The sequence below is a fragment of the Trifolium pratense genome, linkage group LG7, assembly GCF_020283565.1.
Source record: "Trifolium pratense cultivar HEN17-A07 linkage group LG7, ARS_RC_1.1, whole genome shotgun sequence".
NCBI classification, from domain to species: domain Eukaryota; kingdom Viridiplantae; phylum Streptophyta; class Magnoliopsida; order Fabales; family Fabaceae; genus Trifolium; species Trifolium pratense.
Genome location: NC_060065.1, coordinates 5,119,731 through 5,146,164, shown reverse-complemented (window position 1 = coordinate 5,146,164; position 26,434 = coordinate 5,119,731). Strand labels below are relative to the sequence as shown.

At 35.9% G+C, this 26,434-nt stretch overlaps 1 protein-coding gene across 2 annotated transcripts; it reads left to right on the top strand.

The window, feature by feature from the left end:
* The first annotated feature begins 7,307 nt into the window (after positions 1 to 7,307).
* LOC123899105 (stemmadenine O-acetyltransferase-like) lies at positions 7,308 to 10,648 on the top strand. Of its 2 annotated transcripts, none has more exons than XM_045950163.1 (2): positions 7,308 to 7,504; positions 7,693 to 10,648. In XM_045950163.1, the coding sequence occupies exons 1-2, from the start codon at positions 7,334 to 7,336 to the stop codon at positions 8,893 to 8,895; spliced, it is 1,374 nt and encodes a 457-aa protein (XP_045806119.1). In that variant the 5' UTR covers positions 7,308 to 7,333; the 3' UTR covers positions 8,896 to 10,648. The 2 variants fall into 2 exon arrangements, with proteins under 2 accessions (XP_045806119.1, XP_045806118.1); XM_045950162.1 differs by having other exon boundaries at positions 7,309 to 7,505; positions 7,688 to 10,648.
* Positions 10,649 to 26,434: the final 15,786 nt, after the last annotated feature.

Sequence of the window (26,434 nt, the reverse complement as noted above, 5' to 3'; positions counted from 1 at the left end):
TTAATTTTTGGGCGTTCCAAGGTCGAGGAAGATTCTTTCCTCGAAGATCCTCGAGATAATACGCGCCATTTTCTGTTTTGTTGATGACGCGATATGGTCCTTCCCAGTTGGCCGCCAGTTTACCATCCTGGGAGTCCTTAGCATTTCGTCTTAAGACGAGGCTGCCCACTTCAAATTCTCTTTTGATGACTTTGACGTTATGTCGGGCAGCTATTTTTTGTTTAAGGGTGGCTTCCCGAAGGGATGCCCCCGTGCGGATCTCTTCGACGAGATCAAGCTCTTCACGGAGAGCTTCGTCGTTCATTTCCTCTTCGAGCGGTTGCTCGGTTCGGCGAGATGGCTCGCCCACCTCCACGGGGATGACTGCTTCTGTTCCATATACCATTCTAAATGGAGTCTCCCCGGTTGTGGAGTGTGGTGTTGTGCGATAGGCCCAAAGGACGCTTTCGAGCTCCTCGACCCATTTCTTTTTATTTTGGTCCAATCTTCGTCGTAGGCCGCGCAGGATTACTCTGTTGGCGGCCTCGGCTTGCCCGTTAGTTTGGGGATGTTCCACGGAAGTGAAATGTTGCTTGGTCCCTAGGGCAGCGAGGAAGTCTTGGAATCCTTTGTCCGTGAATTGTGTCCCGTTGTCTGTGACGACGGCTTGTGGTATTCCAAATCGGCAGAGTACGTCGTGTTTGAAGAAACGGAGTATCCTGAACGACGTTATGTCGGAGAGGGGTTCAGCCTCTACCCATTTGGTGAAGTAGTCCACGGCAACTATTAAGAATTTGTTTTGATGGAGTCCCTTTGTGAAGGGGCCAAGTATGTCCATGCCCCACCAAGCGAAGGGCCATGGCGACGACAGAGATTTGAGTTCGTGGGGAGGAGCTAGGTGCATGTCCCCATGTCGTTGACATTTGTCGCATTTTTTCACATGGTCCTTTGCGTCTTGCTGCATGGTGGGCCAGTAGTATCCTGCTCGAAGAGCTTTCCTGGCCAGCGATCTTCCTCCCAGGTGCTGGGCGTTGATCCCCTCGTGTACCTCGCGCAGGATGTAGTCGACTGTTTCTTCGTCGACGCATTTTAGGAGTGGGATTGAGAACCCTCGTCTGTATAACTTTCCGTCGAGGATGACATATGCGCGTGCTCGACGTCTTATTATTGCAGCTTCTTTCTGATTGTCAGGGAGAGTTCCATTTGCGAGGAAGTTGTAAACGGGGGTCATCCATCAATTTTTGTTGCCAATGACATTTATGTCGAGGACGTTGGTCGTCTTCTCGATGCTTGGTCGAGGGAGTATTTCTTGAATGACGGACTTGTTTCCGCCTTTCTTTTTTGTGCTCGCCAGTTTGGACAGTATGTCTGCCCGTTTGTTATGCTCGCGTGGAACGTGTTGCACTTCCACGGACTCGAACTTAGTGATTTTTTCCTTCACTAATGCTAAATACTCGGAGAGGTTATCATTTTTGGCTTGATACTCTCCTAATACTTGTGAGGCAACAAGTTGTGAATCTGTGAAGATTTTAATTTCTTTTGCCTCCATGTCCTCGGCCAACCGTAGTCCTGCTAGGAAGGCTTCGTATTCTGCCTGGTTGTTCGATGTCGGGAAGGATAGTGCTAGGGATACCTCGATGATGATCCCGTTCTTGTTTTCCAGGATGATTCCTGCTCCTGCTCCCGTGGCGCTTGATGCTCCGTCGACGAATATTGTCCATTTGTCTGCCTCGCTTGTCGTGGAGGATGGACTCGTCATTTCGGCCACGAAGTCTGCTAAGACTTGTGATTTTAGTGCTTTTCTGCTTTCGTAACGAATGTCGAATTCGGAAAGCTCGAGGGACCATTTGAGCATCCTGCCCGCCATATCTGGCCGACCAAGCAATGACTTGATTGGTTGGTCGGTTCGGACTACGATTGTGTGTGCTAGAAAGTAGTGACGTAGTCTTCTTGCTGCGTTGATCAAGGCAAGGGCCACCTTCTCGATTTGTGTATATCTGAGTTCGGGCCCCTGGAGAGCCTTGCTTGTAAAGTATACTGGTTTTTGTCCTTCCGTTGTTTCACGGACAAGGGCTGCGCTGACGGCTTCAGATGCGACGGAGAGGTAGATGTATAACACTTCCTCGACATCCGGGCGCGAGAGGACTGGGGGTTCGGACAGGGCCTTCTTTAGATGTTGGAGGGCCTGCTCGCACTCGTCCTGTTAGGTAGAATCCGAGGAACTTTCCTGCTCGTACCCCGAAGGTGCACTTTTCTGGGTTGAATCGCATGTTGTGTTTTCTGGCCTGCTCGAAGACCTTACGTAAGTGGGCGGTATGGTCGATTTCCTCATGGGATTTTACGATCATGTCGTCCATGTAGACTTCGAGCATGTCGCCTATTTCTCCCCGGAATACTTTGTTCATCATCCGCTGGTATGTAGCACCAGCGTTTTTTAGACCGAAGGGCATTACGTTGTAGTAATAGTTGCCCGACTCGGTCATGAAAGCTGTTTTTCCCCTGTCGGCCACAGCCATTGGGATTTGATTGTATCCTGAATATGCATCCATAAAAGACAATAATTTAAAGCCAGAAGAATTATCGACTAATTTATCAATGCAAGGTAAAGGATAAGAATCTTTAGGGCAAGCCCTATTGAGATCGGTATAATCAACACACATTCTCCATTTTCCATTAGATTTTTTCACAAGTACAACGTTAGACAACCAGGTAGTGTATCTGGCTTCAGAAATAAAATTTGCCTCTAGGAGGTCTTTTACAGCTTTTTCAGCAGCCTCCGCTTTTTCGGGAGACTGCCTACGCCTACGTTGCACTACGGCACTAGCAAGTGAGTCGACAGTAAGTTGATGACAAGCGATGTTTGGATCCAGCCCGGGCATGTCGGCAGCGTGCCATGCAAACAAGTCAGCATTTTCTCTAAGGCAGGCTTTCAGCTGCTTCCTCGCCAACTCGGGGAGCCCTGTCCCAATCTTGACTCCTTTTTCTGGATCCTCGCCAAACTGGACTATCTCAAAGTCGCCATCTGGAATGGGGCGATAATGCTCTTTGCTCGCCTCGTCGTCCTCCTTCTCCTCCTTCTTCAGTTTTTTCTCCTCCTTGTGTTCTTTCTTGGAGGTGCGGCTATCAAGATCCACAGAACTCACATTTGGGCCGGGCATACTTGGTTGTGCTTCCGGGGACGGCTTTGGTGGTGTTTCCGAGGAAGGCTTTGGCTTCTTTAGTTCAGGCGCTTTGCCAATGAAATTGTTGCCTTTGGATGCTGCGTCAAAGCACCTCCTTGCGGCTTCAATGTCCCCGTGTAAAGTAGCAACCTGCCCCTTATGAGTGTAATACTTCATCTTCAGGTGGGCGGTGGAAGGGACAGCGATCAGGTCTGCTGTGGCCGTCCTGCCGATGATGCACTGGTAGAGGCAGGGGCAGTCTACGACCAAGAATTTGACCCTGATCGACTTGGCAGTTTCCTCGGAGCCAAAAGTGACTATGAGGTCGACATAGCCCCAAGGCCTAGTGGTTGCCCCGTTGAATCCTGTGAGATCTGAGCCCAAGTACGGGGTGAGGTGTGTCTCGTCCAGCTGTAAGGTCCTGAACAAACTGGCGTACATAATGTCGCAGGAGCTCCCCGGATCGATGAGGACCCGACGAACGTCCATGTTGGCCATGTCTGCCCGGACGAGGAGGGGAATTTGGAAATTGGCTGACCCACCGGGCAGCTCCTCGCGATAGAAGGCTAAAGGCATTGACCGCCCCTTCGCCTTGTCCAGTGTTGCGTTCATATTCGAGGACGTGTTGATGAGATCCTCGAATTTTCTTTTTATTGATCCGACGGTGTGCTTGTCCATATGACCACCGGATATGACGAATGAGTCTGTGAAATAGTCCCACGTGCTAAGCGTAGGACCAGTATAGGTGTCCCCAAAATCGCTGGGGATAGCAAAATCTTCTGGCCGGGATACGCTCATAGCTATCTGCTTGGCGTTGTTCTGCCCGGCTGGTTGTGGAGGTACCTCCTCGACTGCGCGTGTCTCCGCGACCTCTGGTCGAGGGTCATTGTTTCTTTTGATGAACTCTCTCAGGTGTCCACTCCTTATCATTATTTCAATAGCATCCTTCAGCTGGATGCAGTCGTCGGTCCTGTGACCATAACTCTTGTGGTATCTGCAATACCTATTCTTGTCTTGGCCAGGCTTCAGAGGGGTTGGCTTTGGTTGCTTCACACCTGCTCTGTTAAACTCGGAGATGTGAACTTCAGCAAATATTTCTCCCCGAGATTTGACGAGGGGGGTGTAGGTGCTGAATGCGCTTGGAGGGCCACGAGGCTCTCGTCTTTCGCCCCTCCTTCTGTCTCTGCCCCTCTCGCCACCCCTGTCGCCGCCTCTATCGCTTCCCCTGTCGCCACCCCTGTCATCGTTCCTATGGGAGGACTCGCGGGCAGGGTGGCTGCTTCCAGGTCGGGCAAGACGGGCGACATCAGCTGCCTGGACTTCCTCGTACTCAATGTACTTTTGAGCTTTTAGGAGGAGGTCGTCCCAGGTGGGTGGTTTTTCTATGCCAACAGCCTTGGCAAAATCGCTGCCCGGGCGAAGGCCCCTCTGCAGCAAATACTTCTTCATATCGTCGGTTGTTTCGACCTGCACAGCCTCCTTATTGAACCTCTCGACGAAATTGCGGAGAGTTTCTTCCTCGGACTGGTAGATGGCCTCTAAGGCGTGCACAGTTTTTGGGTGCTTGCGGGAAGCAGTGAAGTGTCTACAGAACTGGTCTGTAAGATCCTTCCACGAGTCGATAGATTGAGGGGGCAGGCTTTGGTACCATGCCATCGCTCCCTTCCTCAGCGTGGTCGGGAAAATTCTGCACCTGATGGCACCGCTAATGTTCCTGAAATCCAGGTTAGCGTTGACATTAGCTATGTGATCGTCGGGGTCGGTCAAACCATCGTACGCGGGGAGCGTAGGAGGTCTCTCGAAGCCCTTTGGAACACGCTTCCTCAGAATGTTTGTGGACAGGGGGCATCGGGGATCACCCTCGTCACTCCCGTTGGGAGAATGGTCCTCGGAAGACCGGGGAGAATAATCGCCAGGCATCAGCGTCGGACTACGAGATTTGTAGTTGCGGGGATGGTAGCTGCCCGACGCGCCTTGCTTGGACATCTGCGCCAACCCTTGAGGTGAATGGCGGCGCGGGGCTTCATGCTTCCCTTTCTTGCCCGGAGGGGACCTACCCTCGCGATGAGGAGGAGTACGATCTTTCTTCCGAGGAGTAACTTCTACCCTCTCTAGGTCGGGGCGTCGATGTTTGACGGTGGCCGGACGGGGAGGGGAAGGATCGGCCTGGTGTCTCCGCGGGGGAGAGTTGGTCTTTTTACGGCGCCGGCTTCTTTCCAGCGCGGTGATTCTTTCACTTTGTTCGTCTAGTCGACGGCCTTGAGCCTGCATGGCCTCCGTTGTTTGTTTCAGAGCAGCGATCAAGGCCGTGATCTCGGAATTGGCCAAGATGGCGGGCTGTCCAGCGTTGTTTGCCGGAGTTTCTTGTTTGAATTGCGGGCGTTTGCCCATTCGACGATCGGTTAGGACCTCGACGTCTTCTTCATCGGATGAGAGTGAGGTTTCCCGTCCGTCGCGGGGATCGGTTTCTGGACCGCGTGGTACGGTGGTATCGTCACGCACCGGTGATAGGACGGTGTTATGCTGCGGCGGCGGAGAGGGTGGAACGTTGAGCACGTTCTCGTCGCCGGTATCGGTGTTGAGTTGCTGTGATGAACTAGCCATGGTGAAAGTTGTTGAGAGAATCGGTTTTGATCTTTGTTTCTTTAGGAAAGATTAAAGAAGGGGAGGAACTCAGTCCCCACAGACGGCGCCACTGATCTAACCTGTTGATCAGAAAGGTTGAGGCCGGTCCGTTGAGCAAGCTTCCACACCGAAGGGGGGGTTTGTACCTGCAGGTGCTCCGATGCCTAAGTCAGCAAAGAGAACAAGGGAGATACAAAAGAAGAGAAAGAAAGTATAGTGAGAATGAATCAGAATACCTGGCTCTCCTGTCTAGGAGAGCTTATATAGTGCCCCCAGCGCTGGGCCAAAGGTTGGTCTAATGGGCCGGGATAACCGGCCCAATAGACTCAACTGCCAAGATAATCCCTGTATCGTAGGGGAAGGCCGTTATTTGCCTCTATCTTGGTTGGAGCTGTTCCGCTATTCGCGGGTAAGGGATAAGCTCCGTGACAGCTGTGGCTGGATAAAGGAGCACGTGCTAAACGTGCTGCTTAGCTGTTAAGCTACGGTGGAATGATCGACATGCATGGATAGGTGAGCACGAGTTAAACGTGCTGCTTACCCATTATGTCGAGCAGGACACGTCATTGGCTGACGTGTCGGGGAAGTCTCCCCTTATTGGGCCGTGCCCCAAATGTCGGGCAGAAGGGATAGGGCCAGCCCTTGGCCCAGTCCAGAACAATGTTCTTGATTATGTCTTTAATTTTTTTTTTAACCTTTAATTATCATCAATTTTTTAACCTTTAGTTATCAACAATTTTTTTTAGAAAAATGCTATATGGTACGAGAATTCAATTTCGCGAAAACCCTACGAATGACATTTTTGGCTACAATTTTTCAGTTTTCTGCCACATCAATCTCATGCTTCATGTGACGGTGCTTTTGTTGGAGTACACTTTTCACCCTCTTAGTATACAAATTAAAATCAACAAAAACATTTGATTCTCGTTCTTTCATTTACTGAGTCAATGGGTTTGATACTGATGAAGCGGTGAGTGTCAAATTATGACAGATAAAAAGGAATGAAGTTTGTGGCAAACATGAGTTACTTGAAAAAGTTTAATTAATAATGATTTTTAAAACATGAGCTACTAAATTGACGTTTATATGAATGGTATAGCAAAGTTCGTGAATATTCGTCAAATATGGTTTCGCACCATATAGCACTTCTCTTTTTTTTAATAAGTAAACAAAACGATGAGGTTCCAAAATTATTTAAAAAATATATAAAATATAAAATAAGCACATAAACAAATATAGAATAATTAGTCCATGAAATTCCCTATACTACTCTTGTTGAAAATGCTCTTGGAATTTTTGTATTTTATTTTTTAGTGTTACATATTACACCTAATTAGACTCATGCGGTTCCATGCACCGCTTGAGTCAAAGTTCTAGTTAAATAGTAATATAGTATCCATTACAACAGTCCCAATTATTGGGATTTAGATTAACTGCTGTAATATATTGCCGCAGTAACACACAGTTCAGAAAATCTTGACCATTGAATCCATCCAACTTACTAGATTGCATGTCCTATATTTTATAGTTTTTAATTCCCAAGCGACAGTGCTCCAAACCAAAGCAAGATGAATGATGCTTCAACACAAAACAAAACAATGGAGATTAAGCTCGAGAAATTAAACACAATACTCATAAAACCCTCAAAACCTACACCATCACATCTTCAAACTTTCAAAGTCTCATTACTAGATCAAGTTTGTCCTAATAATCATATCAACGGCACTTTCTTCTACCCAAATAACAAGGAAAATGCTAAACAGTGCCCCCGGACACTAGTTAAGGATGCAAAAATAGTAATTTGGCATTGGAGTTTGTGCAGTCAACTTCTCAAAAGGTTAAAAAGTGTTATTTACTTTTCAAAACTTTCTAATTTTTGTTTCCTTAACCAGTGCCCCGGGGCACCGGTTAGCATGACCCAAATAACAATAACAATAACAATAATCATAACCACCATTTTTCTGATTTTTCCAATAAATCAAAAATTCTTCAAAACTCACTTTCTCAAACATTATCCCATTTTTACCCTTTCGCCGGCCGTCTACATGACGACACCACCATTCACTGTAACGACAACGGCGTTTTCTTCATCGAATCACAAACAACCACCACTCTCTTCGAAATTCTCACCAATCCTAATTTCAAAACACTAGAATGCTTCCCCCCAACCACTGAGGAGAAACAAAATATGTTGTTACTACTCCGATTCACCTTGTTCAGTTGCGGTTCCACCGCAATTACCATCTCCATCACACACAGGATCGCTGACACCAACACAGTAATCAGTTTTCTCAACACTTGGACAGCAATCACCACCGGAAATGAAATTGTTCCACTCCCTGATTTAACCGTCGCCGCTGCTCTTTTTCCTCCGAGAGAAATTCCCGGCATGTCTTCTGGTTCCGTTAAAACTTCCGATGCAAAATTCACTACTAGAAGATTCATTTTCAAAGCATCCAAAATAGAAGAACTAAAGATAAAAATCAAAAACAAATTTGAATTTCATCCTTCTAGGGTAGAGGTTGTTCTAGCTCTGATTTGGAAATGTGCTCTTTCGGCATCAACAGCAGTTTCTGGTTCCAAAACGACGTCGTCGATTTTGTTCCAAGCAATGAACCTCCGTACACGGATGAACATACCAGAGAATGTAGTTGGGACCTTAGCTTGGCCGTTTTGGGTGACGGTTGAAGAAGAAAGCCACGTGGCATTAGATGAGATGGTGAAAAGAATGAGGAAGGGTGTAATGGACTTTATAGAGAATAAAGTAGAGAGGTTTAAAGAAGAAGGTGGGTTTAAGGTTGTGGTGGAGAATTTGAAAGAGAGGGTTGAGATTTTGAAAAGGAACAATGAGAATGAGGGTAGTTTGGTAATTTACAACAGTTCGAGTTGGTGTAAATTTCCAGTGCTTGAGTTTGATTTTGGGTGGGGGAAACCTGTGTGGTGTTGTAGTGTGCATATTAATTTGGCGAGTAATTTTATTTATTTGATGGATACAAAAAATGGTGGTGGAATTGAAGCTTTCGTTACTCTTGTTGAAGATGAGATGAAATTGTTTCAACAAAATCAGGAGCTGCTTCACTATGCTGTGCTTAATCCTACAACAACTCTTATTTCAACTTCAAAGCTATAATATTTATAAGTATATTAAAAACTTGATGGCTCAAATTAGTAATGCGCATCTTTTCTGATTTGACAAAAGTAATCTCTCTTTACTATTTTATATAGTTTAAAATGTTGGATAGTTAAGTAATTTTTTCATGAGAAATGATATATGGACAACATTTTTTGAACAACATTGGACAACAATAATAAAAAATATTATTTTCTCTCTCATTTTTTTGTTTGAGTTTTCATTTTCTTTAAGTAAAAAAATCCCAATGTGTTAAGCATTCCCTCTCTTTGTTCCCGCTCACCCATTTTTCCCCTTTCCTAATCAGCTCTTTGCTCTCTCATTTAACTCATCTCTCATAGATCTGTCAACTATGTTCCACTCTATTCACCTATAGCTTTTAGTGAAGAACTATGTTGAGTGAAAAATCTCAGTTGATGTTAGCATATTGAAGATGTTGAAGACTTGAAGTGTAACTTTGATGCAAGAGGTTAGTATTGTATATGAATCATTGTATTTGTGTCAATGTCTTAGCCATGGTTCCTGCCATATATTTATCTTGCTTCCCTAACAATCTTAAACACAATGAACTAATTTCAAAATTTGTCATTTGCCAATGGGAAAACTTCAAATGCTCCATAGTGGTGTATTTGTCCTTTGCCAATGAAAGAACTTCAAATTCTTCATAGTGGTGTCAAAGCATATCTCTTTTGTCTTGTGAAATCTTGGTCTGTTAAAAATTATGCAGAAGATTATCAAGCTATGTGAATCAAAACCAATCCAAACATTCTTCACTTATGATGCACATACTAATACTTTCCTTTGACAAATGTCATTGTTCTTCCATTTCCTAAGTGAACCTGCATAATGACATCCAAATAAGCAAGATTCAACAAAATTAAAACACAACCCAACACCAACACAAAAGAATATAACAATAGCAGTGAGCAACATTGAAAGCATAATGACTCCTCCCAAATTCACTTACTCTTCAATTGAAATATTGAAATAAGCCCCATCAAAATTTGTACTATGATTGAGGAAACACATCTCTGGATTGTTGTTGTTGAGGAACAATGGGTTTTGTTTCCCTCTCATTCAGATCAGAGCATCACTGTCACCGAAGCCCCCGTCGGTCGCCGTTGTGAAACATACATTCTCTTCCGGCCGCCACTGTCATCGTTGTCGTCTTCAACAAAACAGAACATGGTCGGATATATCATGTTCACAGTCAGTTTCTTCAATATTGATGTGTGTCCGATTTTTATGGAATGAGAGAGAGCAGTGCGACAATGGTGAAGAAAAGAAGGAGGAAGACGATGGGTTGTGAAGAGATAAGAGAGAGAGAATATTTTGTCCTTGAAATTATCAAGTTACCCTTGCCAACATACAAAAATTACAAAATTAACCTGTTGTCATGTGAAAATAATACTTTTTTATTATTGTTGTCAAATGTTGTCAAAAAATTAGATGTTCGAATATCATTTCTCTTTTTTCATTGTGTCCAACTGAATTTTCGAAATTGCTGTTTGTCTTTGTTACTTATTTGTTTCAAGTCATGCCTAATTTTTCCTTCAGAAATATCAAATGATGTGTGTTTGATGTGAATTGTTATGTTCGGTGGCTCCTTTTTAGTGGAACTTAGTGGCTTTAATTCATCTACTTCATGGTCAACAAGGAACGATGCTAGTATTATAGTATATACCAAGTTAACTTTGAGATTTTATTTCTACGCAAATTAGTAATTAGAATTTTCCATTTGTTTTATTGATAATATTCTTAGTTAATTACCAGCTCTCATTGTTGTTATTCACCATCATTTTTGCTTAATAATACAAAAAGTGTGGAAACTAACAGGTTTAATTTTTATAATTTCATGTAAAAATACAAAAAGTTGTCTAAGGTACATTTTTTTAAAGTAAACTGAATATTATTACAAGTTGCGGGTGTGTTTCTTCAAGCCAAACCTTATTAGGCTCTGTATGTATGGGCGCGCGACGGAGACAAAAAAAAAAAAAAAACTCTACTTTAATAGTCATTCTAAAGTGTATATTTTTTCCACCCAAGATTTCCGTCCCCTAAAAAAATCTTAAATAATTCGTTCAAATTTTAGAACTTCAAGTATTTTTTGGTTGTTTGGTGGTCATCAAAGTCTTAGCCCTTGATCAATGGTCATTTTTTATTTAATCTTTGAAAAGTGTCCCTAAATATAAGACCCTCTACAAATTTTTAGATGCAATTTTTTTTTTCCCGAAATATATCATTCATTAATACCACTAAGTTACATTCGAATATGAAAAAACAACATTTAATGCATTAAATATAAAGGGTAAATTAGTAATAATCTCACACAAGTCAAACAAAGTTATTACTAAACGACTTTTCTTAATATCCGTATATTTTTAGAAGTTCATATATTTTCTTAATATCCGAAACAAACACTTTGCAAAAAATCGATTCAAATTAAACCGCACAAAATTAGATTGGATTGGATCATATTTTTTTATGTAGTCATCCAAAACCAAATTGAACCACGAGCAGTGTGACAGTGATGGGTGATTACACTTATCTAAAAAATCTAATAAGTTGCCTTTGTATATGCAAGTGGACCCATCTTTAAAATTTATTTTCATTTATTTAATAATAAATAATAAATGAAAAGACAGAGGTTTATGACAAAATTGATGGTATTTATTTGAGTAATTTTTTTCCTCTTACTTTGTTTTGACCATATCAAACAGACTCTCAGAGGATGTATTGGATTGATATTTTAAAGGATTTTAAAAAACTTTTTTATTATAAAAAAGTTTTGTGGTATTCAATAAAGACTTTTACAAAAGTTAAGTAAATCTTGTGGTATTCAATTAAGATAATTACGATTTTTTTTAGGGCAATAAAATTCGTTGGTATTCAATTGAGATTTCTTGTCATTTATAGAATGTCAATTGGTATTCAAAAGCCTACCGATTTTGATGGATTTCATGAGACTTTTTAGTTGAAAGTATAAATACCACACTCCTCAAACAATCCCACTCCAAACCCTGAGATTGTTCATGCTCTCCCACCGACTTTTTTTTCTCCACTGCCGTCGGAACTCATCAGTTCAAAATATGTTCTTCTCTTACAACTTGCTATATTGTCCATACATGTAATTATAAACATCTAATATAATTTTACAGAGTTTCTTCTCTTACAAGTGGAATGAATTATATATGCGTCGGATCAAAAATTTCCTCAACGTATGCCATGAAAAAAAAATTTGGTGTATTGTTCAATCATCATCATACATATACCACTCTCAAAATTCTTCAACATAACTTTTTTTCTTGTAACAATTTAACATAATTTTTTTTTCCATCTGTTATGTTTTTTTTTTTTCAAATTCTTCAACATAACTTTTTTTTTTGTAACAATTTAACGTAATTTTTTTTTATTTGTTTTGTTTTCTTGATTCATTGGTTTTATTTTGTTATATTGATTAATTGTTATTATTATTGTATGTTATTTTAGGAAATCAATAACTTTTTTTTTAGAAAACAAATCACTGAATTATTTGAAATCATAAAAATCTATAAAGTACTCTGAAATCTAGAAAATCTGTGTAATAAATTCTTTAAAGTCTTGATTGTTGAAAATCGTGATTGTTGAAAATGTCATTAAAATCCCACAAAGTCAATACAATCCCACAAAATCTTTTAAAATCTTCAAGATTTTTTTACTAAAATAATCCATCGAAATCCCAATTCAATACACCTCGATATTTATCACTAAGTACAAAAGTTATAAAATGAAAATAGTAATTTCAACAATGTATTTCAATGAAAAAGACATGTTGCATATAAACTTTCAATCCAACGATCGATTTTGTAAAATTCGTATTCGTTATAATAATATGGGCAACTTGTGCACCATGGAAGACTTGATGAAGTCTTGTTAGAAGTCCCACATTGGCTAGAGATATGGCAAAGATAGTCTTTATAAATGTAGTGCAAACCTCAACTCTCAAGCTAGCTTTTGTGGTTGAGTATAGGCCTCTAAAATTCTAATATGGTATCAGAGCCTATCCTAGATCCATTTGTTGTTTGTTGTGGAGACCTCCCATATTTGGGCCACCCGTTGTTGTTGATCCCACGTTCCAGCTTGTTCAGTTCTGGACGTGAGGGGGTGTGTTAGAAGTCCCACATTGGCTAGAGATATGGCAAAGATAGTCTTTATAAATGTAGTGCAAACCTCAACTCTCAAGCTAGCTTTTGTGGTTGAGTATAGGCCTCTAAAATTCTAATAAGTCTTCCATGTTAGCCAAAGCCTAGAAAGAGATCATACTGAAACAAGTTGAATGCATAAATATAATTGACAAGCTAAAAGAGCAAGTCCATTGCTAAAATATAATTATGACCTTGTTCAAAAGCATGTTCTAAAATATTTAACGAGATAAAAAAATATGCAATTTCCAAAACACAATTTATGCAAAAATATTTTTATTCAAAATCACATTTAAATAAAAATTATAGTGAGTGTGTGATATATTATTTTGAGAGCTATTTTTACTACTCACATAAGGATCTTAAAAAAATATGGATTACATAATCCAATAGTTCTATAAACCAAGTCTTGAAAGCTAGATTCTCTTTTCCGCTTTTTGCATCCTTGTCATTCTTACACTTCTTTTGTCAATCATCAAAACCACAGTGTTCCTGTCAAGGCATATATTCACACAACAGTTGCATGTCTGTGTATGCAACTCGTCCCAGACTCCGATCATTAGGTATTCCTCCTCTTGTCTTTTCTTTTTCATATACTCCCTCTGGTCCTTTTTATAAGGAACACTTTGAAAGAAAAAAAAAATTGGTTTTTTTTATAAGAAATTTTGACCAATTTTCAAATGTTTTAAATGTTCAATATCACGTATGCCCTTATTTATTATGAGAGAGAATTTAAAAATAAGTAAGTTAATCGAATAAAGAGTAATTAAATAAGGGTATACATGAAATAAATTTAAATATATAAGAGTATTAAACGAAAATAACTATGTTAAATGTGCTTTCTTGATCTGTGTAATTTTTTTAAAGTATTCCTTATAATAAGGATCGGAGAGAATACTACTTCTATAAAATAATACAATGCTATGTGGCTGCGGAGATCGGCAACCAAGCAAAAGCCTCCAACTCCAAGTTGATCGTAATACAATGTGATTTTTGATTATCTGCAAAAGAAACGGCACACTAAAATGAAAAGAATAAAACTCCATGTGTTATTGTAGTTTTTGCATAAAGAGTTCTAATTTCTTATGATATGAATTAACCTTTGCATAGTTAATTTGTAAAAATATAATGCAATGATAACTAATTACACTCATTACAATTAAATCTTATGACTGTTGGAATGTTTCTTAATGTAACACTGATCCTTATATAACTAATATCTATTCACCCGTATCACATACTTTTTGTTTAGTTATGCTCTCTCATTTTTTGTATTTAAATTATTTTGTATGTTTTCTATATATAGATATTTTAGCAAATTATGTGTATATATATTCTCAACAAGTAATTAAGTCAGCCACTATATATATATTTATCTTTTTAAGTATATATACGAATGTTATTCTATTTTCAATATCCATTTTTCACCTTTTTAAGGATTGAAGTTTAAAGATTGCTTTATGGAATAAATGTGGTCATTGCAGTGTGATGATTGTGGAACACGTCAATTTGATCGGAAGTTTTCCTTCTATTTAAACCATGGATTTGGTATGTTTTGTAAAAAAAAAGATGTATGTTTCAACTACATTAGAAATAATTTGAATGTACATGACCTATGCAAAAGTTTAGAAGTTAAAGGTTATAATTTATTTTACGACATTTCTATAAGCGAACTCTAAATTGCTCTTATGTCTCGATTTTGTTGATGTGCCGCCTCTAAAAAGGCTTCATACAATTATATGCAATAATAATGCATAAAATTTTAAATTAGAAAACTTCTCATATTTTCTTATTCTTTTTTGACCAATAATACATTGAAGAAGAATTAAATAAGCTATTTTAATATCTATCAATTAACTATATGATATTATTATATTTATAACAATTATTATTTTTTATTTATAAAAAAATCTAAATTGTCAAGTGTCAACTAACATTAGTCAAAAATAAATAAAAAGTGTCAACTAAAATCAGATATTATCTTGTCTAATTTAAAATTTAATAAAAGAACATAGACTTGTATACACTATACATCAAGCACAAAATCTTTTGTTAAATATATTTAGGATCATGCTAAATGGCGTTTTATAATACTTGTTAAACATACAAAAAAATACAATTAAAAATAAAATTAATGTTGAGGAAAGAATTTTTATATTTTTAAGATATTAAATGTATAAATTTCAAGATACTATACCAAAAAAAAATGCATAAATTTGAAGATAATTTCTTTTTTATTAATATGCTTATCAAATATATTTTAAAGGTGCTGCTTAGCATTTCCCATACAATTATATAAGGATCTGTGTTTTCAGCTTTGAAGTGGTGGTTGGTGCCTTGCATGCACTCTTGTTTTATTTGAAGGAAACAAAACAATTATATGGTCCGTTTTTCGAATGAACAAATGTGTCATAACCATTAAATTAAAAAGATTCAATGATCTACTGATGTACACTATATACCATATAAACTAGACGCTTACCCGTGCAATGCACGGGTCTTATGCTCTATTTTATATTATAATGTCAAAAAATTATTTGTATAAGTAGTAATTTAAAATTGAAATAATTGGTATTATCAAAATAATAGTAACAATAAAAGTTATCTAAATGTGATATAGATGTTAAATATGTGTTTATACATTTAAAAAACTTATTTATTTATACATCACATTTGAAGTTACTTTGGTATTTTCTTCGTTAACATTGATTAGCAATATCTTTAACTCATTCTTTAAAATAACTTTGGAAATGACAACATATAATTGACCATGAAAAACAATTGACGTTGAATAAGGCATGATTATGAGTTGGATAAACTACTTTATTATTGAATTTGTCATTTATATTAATTTGAAACTCGTTGGAGCAACGATAAACCAACTTAACTCATACTCAAAATCGAATATGATAAAAATCATGCGGTGCATACCAACCATTAGTATTTTTTTTTTACTAACATTAGGAAGTAGTCCTAACAATCGACCAACTCCTTATATACACAAAGAATAGACAAATTTTGAACATTAACTATTTTGAACAAAAAACAATAAAATACACAAAATAATAAAATTAAAAAAAATTAAAATGGATAAAAACCCAAAACAATAATAATAATAATAATAATAATAATAATAATAATAATAATAATAATAATAATAATAATAATAATAATAATAATAATAATAATAATTATTATTATTATAATTATAATTATAATTAGTACCACACATTAAATGGATGTAAGTGATGTGGCTAAATGAAAGGTTTTGATTGGTTTGTGGATTAGGGTTTAGATAGACAATTGGACAACTATCTAGGATTTATATATATAGATATAATCCTCAAAAGGGTAATGTATAATAATTGAAGGAAACAAAACTGGAAGAAAACAAAACAATATAATTCGTAATGGGTGTATTGGTCCATAATGAAAATGACCATTAAATTAAAAAAATTCAATGATCTTGGGATGTACTACAACAATTCCAGATTCCATATAACTTCTCTTATCTTCTCTTATCCTTCCAGATTCCAGCCTGCAACAACAATGCCCTCTTTGTGAAAGCAAGGCATGGCATACAAAGCAAAACATCACCCTCTTCCACAACCACACATATTTTCTTCATCACTCTTTAATTATTTTAAATATATATATATATATATATATATATATATATATATATATATATATATATATATATATATATATATATATATATATATATATATATATATATAGGGGGCTGCTAACTTAGACCCAGTTGGGTCTAAGTTAGCAAGGTGCACCTTTTCAGTTGGACCAAAATACCCATTCTTTTTAATTAATTAACCAAATTACCATCAATGGACGCGGATCCAGTGTCGCGCGCGTACCGCAGTACCATGGTTACAGGCTGTTGATTTCCATCAGACAGCCAAGATCTGATCTCATCAAGACTGTCTGATCAATCAGACATCCCAGATCATCCGAATCCATCAGATTCCAGCGCGTGCACCACACTGGATTACACCCTGGAGAGAAGAATCTACTTTTTAAAAGCAGGACACGTGTCGCTGTCTGATTGGCTGGGCGTGATTTTTTTCCATTTAATATTTTGAACTCAATTATTTCGTTGTAAATTAATTTTTTATTTATTTTTTTTATACCAAAATTCATAATTTTTTTTTCTCTACAAATAGAGACTTGGTTCGTTTGATTTGGACACAGAAAAAAAAACCCAATTTTTCACTACCTTAATCTCATTTTTCACTACCTTACATCAACTCACTGAAACCATTCTACCAGCAAAATGGTTTCAGATTACAACTCTCTGAAACCATTGTACCAGATAAATGGTTTCAGAAGCAAACACAATTAATAAATTACTCACTGAAACCATTCTACCAGTAAAATGGTTTCAGAATACAACTATGTGCAACCATTCTACAAGCTAAATGGTTTCAGAAGCAAATAACTAATAATCAACTTACTGAAACCATTCTACCAGCAAAATGGTTTCAGATTACAACTCTCTGAAACCATTGTACCAGATAAATGGTTTCAGAAGCAAACATAATTAACAAATTACTCATTGAAACCATTCTACCAGTAAAATGGTTTCAGAATATAACTATGTGCAACCATTCTACCAGTAAAATGGTTTCAGAAGCAAACATTAGTTTTTAATTACCGTTTTATCTCATTTAATTAACTAAAAATAGTTTCAGGTCTCCAAAAATTTCATAAAATATACCAAAACTTCCAGAATATTATCTATTATTTTCCTGGTATAATGGTTTCAGTGAGTTGGTTGAGTGGTGCGTGTTAAATTACAACACACAAGTAACGTATTTAGTAGACAAAAAATGAGATTAAGGTAGTGAAAAATTGCGTTTTTTTTTTGGTGTCCAAATCAAACGAACCAAGTCTCTATTTGTAGACAAAAAAAAATTATGAATTTTGGTATAAAAATAAAAAAATAAAAAATTAATTTACAACGAAATAATTGAGTTCAAAGTATTAAATGAACAAAAATCACGCCCAGCCAACCATTGTGTGACACGTGTCCTACTTTTAAAAAGCAAATTTTTCTCTCTCCAGGTTGTAATCCAGTGTGGCGCAGGCGCTGGAATCTGATGGATCAGGATGATCTGGGCTGTCTGATTGATCAGACAGTCTTGATGAGATCAGATCTTGGCTGTCTGATGGAAATCAATGGTCTGTAACCATGGTCCTTCGGTACGCGCGCGACACTGGATCTGCGTCTACTAATGGGTATTTTGGTTAATTAATTAAAAAGAATGAGTATTTTGGTTCAATTGAAAAGGTGCACCTTGCTAACTTAGACCTAACTAGGGTCTAAGTTAGAAAACCCCATATATATATATATATATATATATATATATATAGGGAATGGATCAAATTAAACCAGTGAAACATTTGAGTAATATTACACCGCTCAATAACGCTTTAACGAATACAAATTTTACAAAATCCACCGTTGGATGAAAAACTTATATCGTATAGATCATTCATGTTGAATTGTATAAAAATCTAAAATCGTTTGATATATTTTTAAGATAGATCAAGATTAACGGTATTCAATAAAATCGCATAAATCATTAATCTTCATCGATCTCAATAACATATCAAACGATTTTAGATTTTTGTAAAATTTAACATGGACGGTCTATAAGATATAAACTTTCAATCAAACGGTGGATTTTGTAAAATTTGTATTCATTAAAACGTTATTGAGCGGTGTTACATTACTCAAATGTTACACCGGTGTAATTTGATCCCTCCCCATATATATATATATATATATATATATATATATATATATATATATATAAGTACATTAAATGTTTTTTTCCTGTGTTTAAAAAAAAATAAAAGAACATTAATTTGCTTCCACTTTCTTGTTTATTTATTGAGAAGTAAACTAATTGAGTTAGAGAAAAATATTCTACATACAAATATTTTTATGTTTTTCTTTCTCTAGAGAATATATATAATATATAACTCATACCAATAATGGTAGGAAATTTTAATGGCCCTTTCTTGTGACTATAGCTTCTCAAAATTGCAAATCATTAATTAAAATTTAAAATGACTTAAACACTTGCACTCCTACAAAACCATCTAACAATTGAGTATCAAACGCATAAACTGAAGAAAATTTGTTAACATTAGTCGTAATACATTATTGCTAGCTATAATAGTTCACAACAATAATTGCATTGGCTCTTGTTTTTTAGTCCATTGGCTAGAAGTTTTACCCTTAAGTTGGATAAATGAGATGATCGGATTCGAACTTCAGCCCCTGCATATTTGCTCTTGTTTTGTTTGTCCACAAACGGACAATGTAAAATAATTGAAGGAAACAAAACAATATAATTCGTCCGTGTTTGTTCGCAAATTGATCATTTTTGTTTTTAGTGATTTTGAATTTATATTGCATTGATGTACTCTTATCAATTTGAATGAATAAATATTTTTTATTTAGTAAAAAAAAAAAATCGTAATACATTATTGCATTCAATTAACCCGTCTAAAATGGAATGTTATGATTTCACCAAAAAATTAAGAAAAAAAAAGGAACGTTATCATGAATGTTTTTTTTTTCACCATAAGTTTAATCTGATTCAAGGGTCAGTTCTGACATCAAGTGGTTCCAGTTCCCTCTCGATCGCAGTTGCGGGGATCAAATTATGGTCCTCCCTACTAAATTCAGCGTCAATCACCACTGAACCAACCGGCGATTGCTTTAATTTTAAAACATATTCATAATAATGTTGGGTTAGGATTTTAGGGCTCCCTCAAGAATGTATATCATCTTTGATGAGAATCGTGGAGCGGTTGGAACAAAACAAGAGTTGTGATGATAGAGGTGGTGGAAAGACGCCACAATCGGGATGGAAAAACCGATTGATAAGTCGTGAGGACGCCACAACCGGCTATGGAGGCTCCGGTTGATAAGTCAAAGATTAGCGTCACGGCAAGCCGATAAGCTAAAAATGAGGTTCAGAGAACCAAAGAGAATAAATCTCATATTTTTACTCAATCCAAATCTTTTTTAGCAAGAGTTACATGCCTCCTATATATAGGAATGACTTATAATGATGTAATAAGCAAAAAGTAACTCCTAAGAAAACAAAAGGATTTCAGCTACTAACTATCATGATAGTGAGGCTGAATTATTACAAGGAAAATGCAAAATAAAAGAAGAGATAGTGGTGCTCTTTTATTGCTTGGTGCACCACTTTCATATGCTTAGTGGAGGATCTCTTCATTTTCCACTATCGCATGCTTGGATGATAATCTTCAACTTTGGATCTTTTTATTCCATGACCGAAATAATTCTTCTTGTTAAGGGATAGAATTTTAGGATCACATCATTCCCTCCCTCTTCAAGAGAATTCGACCTCGAATTTGTAGCTTGAATACCTCCTGGGTCAAAAATAAATCTAAAGAATCCATCACATATAACTTTCACCTTTGATAAGTTTTCATTTTGATTTAAAAGATATGTTTGCCCTTTTATACACTGTGATTCACAGACAAAATGATCTTTCCAAGACTTGTAATTTGTTTCCACTGGTTGAGGAAATTCTTCTTCATTTACTTTGTTCTCTTCATGACATAAACGAGAAATGTTAGACAAATCAATATGATTAGAAGAGTCCCAACACTTAATCATACAAACCAACTTAGAAGAAGGGACTAGTGTAGTTGCATGCCATAACTTCTCAACACTTTTCTCTTTCTCCCTCTCATTGATCTCTATTTTTTCTTTATTTTCCATCTGCTCTTCTTCTTCATGAATTTCTTTATTGTTCACCTCTTTCACAATTATCTCTTTTTCTTTCACCTCACTTTCAAGTATCTCCTTACACCTTTTTTTTTCTTCATTTTCTTTATCCTTCTTCTCTAGATTTTTGAGGAGATCCTCCCACAATACTTCAAAACTTGCCATATGACTTTTTATATTTGTTCCTCACTTTTCTTTCTTCTATCTTCTCTTTCCTTTTCTCTATCTCTTTTATCATAATTTCTTCTATATTTCCTCTCTATGCGGTCTAACTTTTCATGAATTTTTTAAAACTCACTATGAAATAACTTCTCTAAATCATTGGTGAAGACTTGCAGCATTTCTTCATCCATCTTTTTTTTTTTCCGGTTTTTTTTCACTTTTTTTTTCAAACTATGAAAAACGAAAATAAAACCAACAACAAAATTGAAAAGGATAGATAACACCTGATTTGAACCTGAGCTCTGATTACCAAATGATGAGAATCGTGGAGCGGTTGGAACAAAACAAGAGTTGTGATGATAGAGGTGGTGGAAAGACACCACAATCGGGATGGAAAAACCGATTGATAAGTCGTGAGGACGCCACAACCGGCTATGGAGGCTCCGGTTGATAAGTCAAAGATTAGCGTCACTGATCAGTGCATTTTAATGCACATTCTTTTACTATTGTACTAGTGTATTCCTATGGTTTAATTTACTATTTTTACTATTTTAATGTGTTTTTATATTTAAGTTTATTTCTAACTTTATTTTATTTTCGCACTTAATTTATGAATAAATAGCACTTTGACACCCTTCCAGTCCGCAGGTCATAACTGGAGCTACGAATATCGGATTGAGGCGCCGGAAGATGCGTTGGAAAGCTGAGATCAAGAGCTACAACTTTCATGTTGAGGCCAAAACCCAGTTCGGAGCGCAAGTGTGTCAAATATTTACGTTTATGTTCCAGACTTTATGAAAATAATGTAATTTCGGGTCAAACTTATGTTTTTCGACCCGTAGCTTTTTAAGCCCAATTTTCTATGAGTACTTAAGCAAAAAACGCAGCTAGGGTTTGGGAATTCTGATTTCACGCAAAAAAATAGAAAAGAAAGGCTGCTACATTCTCATGGAGAACTAGCAACCCTAGGTTGATCCATTGGTATACGGGAACATCGTTCATGACTTCTTGAGGTTCAATTCTTAATAGTAATTCAGTTTATTTATTTATTGTCTTCTCTTATCAATTCATGCTCTTTATTTATTTATGAAACTCGAATATAGTGATGCTTAATCTCTATTTTGAGTTATATATTATGAGACTTTTCGGATTGATTCATCGCTTGTATGACTAGTTCGAATAGGAATTGATATAGGTTTTTTTCGCGCTTAGCAAAAAAGGGTTGGTCGAAATCTGTCATGATACAAACCGTGTTCTAAGTGACGCTTGTTCACTACTCATGGTTAGTTGAACACATTCTTTGCTTAATCGAATGAATTCGTATAAACTGTTTATCGCTTGTATAATCGGTCTTATAAACCAACCAAGGCATGAATATATAAACAATATTTTATGTGAACCGAGGATAGAATCATAACGAAGTTTTCCTAAAACCAATGGATTGATCGTCTTTTTATCAATTGAATTTCTAATACTACTCTTTCGATCTAAACAAACCCAAAACCCCATATTTAATTGTGTTATTCATTGTTCTTATTTTTACTAATTATTAAATTAGAGGTCCTTGTGAGACGACCAAGGTTAACTACCTTGTTACTACTTTTCTTAATTAAAACTTATTTTGATCGCGAAACGACAGCGATCAAATTTGATCAGTGCATTTTAATGCACATTCTTTTACTATTGTACTAGTGTATTCCTATGGTTTAATTTACTATTTTTACTATTTTAATGTGTTTTTATATTTAAGTTTATTTCTAACTTTATTTTATTTTCGCACTTAATTTATGAATAAATAGCACTTTGACACCCTTCCAGTCCGCAGGTCATAACTGGAGCTACGAATATCGGATTGAGGCGCCGGAAGATGCGTTGGAAAGCTGAGATCAAGAGCTACAACTTTTATGTTGAGGCCAAAACCCAGTTCGGAGCGCAAGTGTGTCAAATATTTACGTTTATGTTCCAGACTTTATGAAAATAATGTAATTTCGGGTCAAACTTATGTTTTTCGACCCGTAGCTTTTTAAGCCCAATTTTCTCTGAGTACTTAAGCAAAAACACAACTAGGGTTTCGGGGATTCTGATTTCACGCAAAAAAAAAGAGAAAAGAAAGGCTGCTACATTCTCATGGAGAACTAGCAACCCTAGGTTGATCCATTGGTATACGGGAACATCGTTCATGACTTCTTGAGGTTCAATTCTTAATAGTAATTCAGTTTATTTATTTATTGTCTTCTCTTATCAATTCATGCTCTTTATTTATTTATGAAACTCGAATATAGTGATGCTTAATCTCTATTTTGAGTTATATATTTTGAGACTTTTCGGATTGATTCATCGCTTGTATGACTAGTTCGAATAGGAATTGATATAGGTTTTTTCGCGCTTAGCAAAAAAGGGTTGGTCGAAATCTGTCATGATACAAACCGTGTTCTAAGTGACGCTTGTTCACTACTCATGGTTAGTTGAACACATTCTTTGCTTAATCGAATGAATTCGTATAAACTGTTTATCGCTTGTATAATCGGTCTTATAAACCAACCAAGGCATGAATATATAAACAATATTTTATGTGAACCGAGGATAGAATCATAACGAAGTTTGCCTAAAACCGATGGATTGATCGTCTTTTTATCAATTGAACTTCTAATACTCTTTCGATCTCAACAAACCCAAAACCCCATATTTAATTGTGTTATTCATTGTTCTTATTTTTACTAATTATTAAATTAGAGGTCCTTGTGAGACGACCAAGGTTAACTCCCTTGTACTATATTTTATAAAACTTATTTTTGACCTCGTACGACAGCGATCAAATTGGCGCCGTTGCCGGGGATTTTTTTAAATGTATGAAAAATTCAAAAAAAATAAAAAGTGGTCTAAACGAAGGAATTTCGCAATTTCAGCCTCAATTTTCGTATCAAAGATACGAAAGTTTCGCCGTCACGGCAAGCCGATAAGCTAAAAATGAGGTTCAGAGAACCAAAGAGAATAAATCTCATATTTTTACTCAATCCAAATCTTTTTTAGCAAGAGTTACATGCCTCCTATATATAGGAATGACTTATAATGATGTAATAAGCAAAAAGTAACTCCTAGGAAAACAAAAGGATTTCAGCTACTAACTATCATGATAGTGAGGCTGAATTATTACAAGGAAAATGCAAAATAAAAGAAGAGATAGTGGTGCTCTTTTATTGCTTGGTGCACCACTTTCATATGCTTAGTGGAGGATCTCTTCATTTTCCACTATCGCATGCTTGGATGATAATCTTCAACTTTGGATCTTTTTATTCCATGACCGAAATAATTCTTCTTGTTAAGGGATAGAATTTTAGGATCACATCAATCTTCTTCTTTCTTTTTTTTTTTAAACGTCAAAGTAGTTAGTTGTTAATATTAGTATTTTATTCCTTTACCAAGACTTGAACTCGGAACCTTTTAAACCCTTATTATGTTCTTATCGTCTCTCCCTTGATTTTGACATTCAATAACTTAAATATTCATGTTAGATATTTTAACTTTATAAAAATCACAGTTTTACGTAATAATTAATTTCAGTCACTATCTGACAATTTAAATTATACATACAATAAAAATATCTCCACTATCTATTTAGATTTCATACTCTAACTACATCCACAAAGTTATAGTAGGAAATTTGTATCCATAGTGTCAGTCACATACCAACAATTATAAGACAACTTGATTTTTTTTGTTTATAACCCTCTGTTCTCATGGAAAAGGCGTCCTAATATTCCAGAGTTTGGCTGCGAGGTAAGTAAAAAATCTTACAATACAAATACACAATATTTACTATATTCATTTAATCAATTTTTTTTACTACATTCATGTAACATAATGCATACAAAATTCAATGTGGATATAAGCATCATAATATCTACATGTTGAACAAAACAACAGTTAGAAAATTTGATTACATATCAAAATCAATGGAACCGCTAAACCTCCAATTCCAAATAACCTTCAGTATCCAATTTAAATGGAAGCAAATAATTCCAAATAACCTTCAGTATCCAATTCAAATTGAATGTCGATACTCCTTCCGTTCCGTCCCAATATATAAGATCGTTGGCCAAATGTACTATCTATCTACTATATAAGAAAAGAACATACATATGAAATTCTCAATTTACCCCTTTTCATTTTTTGACACGTAATCAATTCAGAGTTATTTTGTGTCTTTATTAAAAAAAGTTAGTAGAAAAATGCTAAAATATTTCTTAGTAGGATTCGAACCTTTAACATTTTAGTTACACTTCTTATTACATTTACCACTAAGCCATATGAATTAATTTGTTATATTTTTGAAACCAACATATAATCAATATGAGTTAAGTTAAAAGAAGAAAGGGGAAGTGTTTATTTTTTTTTCTTTTTTATAATAAGAGAGTAAAATTCATGTACAAATAAAAGGAGAGATTCAATGGAATTCTTTATTTCAATGTAATAAGTGCATTATACCAAATAAGACAACAAATGTAGTTTTTTTTTTTTTTTTACAATATAGAGGTATATGGTGTTGTTTCCATTTATTTATGATATTTTATTTGAGTCCAACCATTTCTTTAGTATAATTTTATCATTTATTGTTTATGTTTTGTTATTTTAGATTCACTCAACATGATTTATGGACTTCAATCCAATATTTAATTAAGTTAATTTTCAATTTGTAGTTCAACTCGATAAATTTAATTAATTTAATACAAGAATATGGTGGGAGAAAAACTGAAAAACTCCCGTAAAAAAATGGTGAGATAAAAATAATAAGAATTGTCAGGTACCTCAAGAGGATTATTCTCAAGAGTAGCGCGCGAATGATACATTTAGTTTTTAAAAAAAACAGTAAAATTAAATACAAAGTTGAAAATAGTTGAAAAATAAATGACATTATTTAGAAGTTTTTTTTTTTGAAAGATTTTTTGTTGTTGATATAAGGACTAATATTTTTTTAACAAACCAAAATGAGATATATTAACATAGACAACCTCCCCAACACAAGACGTATTGAGGTAGACTACAAAAGTTTACAAAGAGTCAGAGAAACAAAACCATAAACAAATCACACAAGAAATATATAACAAGAAAGATATGACTTTCGTTCTTATGAGATTTTTCTGTGCGGAAGAAAATTATTGGAGAAAAAAAAGGACTAAAATATTATGTTGCCTATTTTTTTAAATAATTTTACGGGTTATATTCATATTAATACGGGAACCTAATTTTTTTGGATATATCTACGGGTCTTATGTTTGTACTCATATATTAGTAAAGTTGTTTATTTTTTTTTATAATTTTACGAGTTATAGTCATATATTAATATGGGGACATAATCTTTGGTGTGAATTCTACGGGACTTATGTTTTTCCTCTTTTTTTTT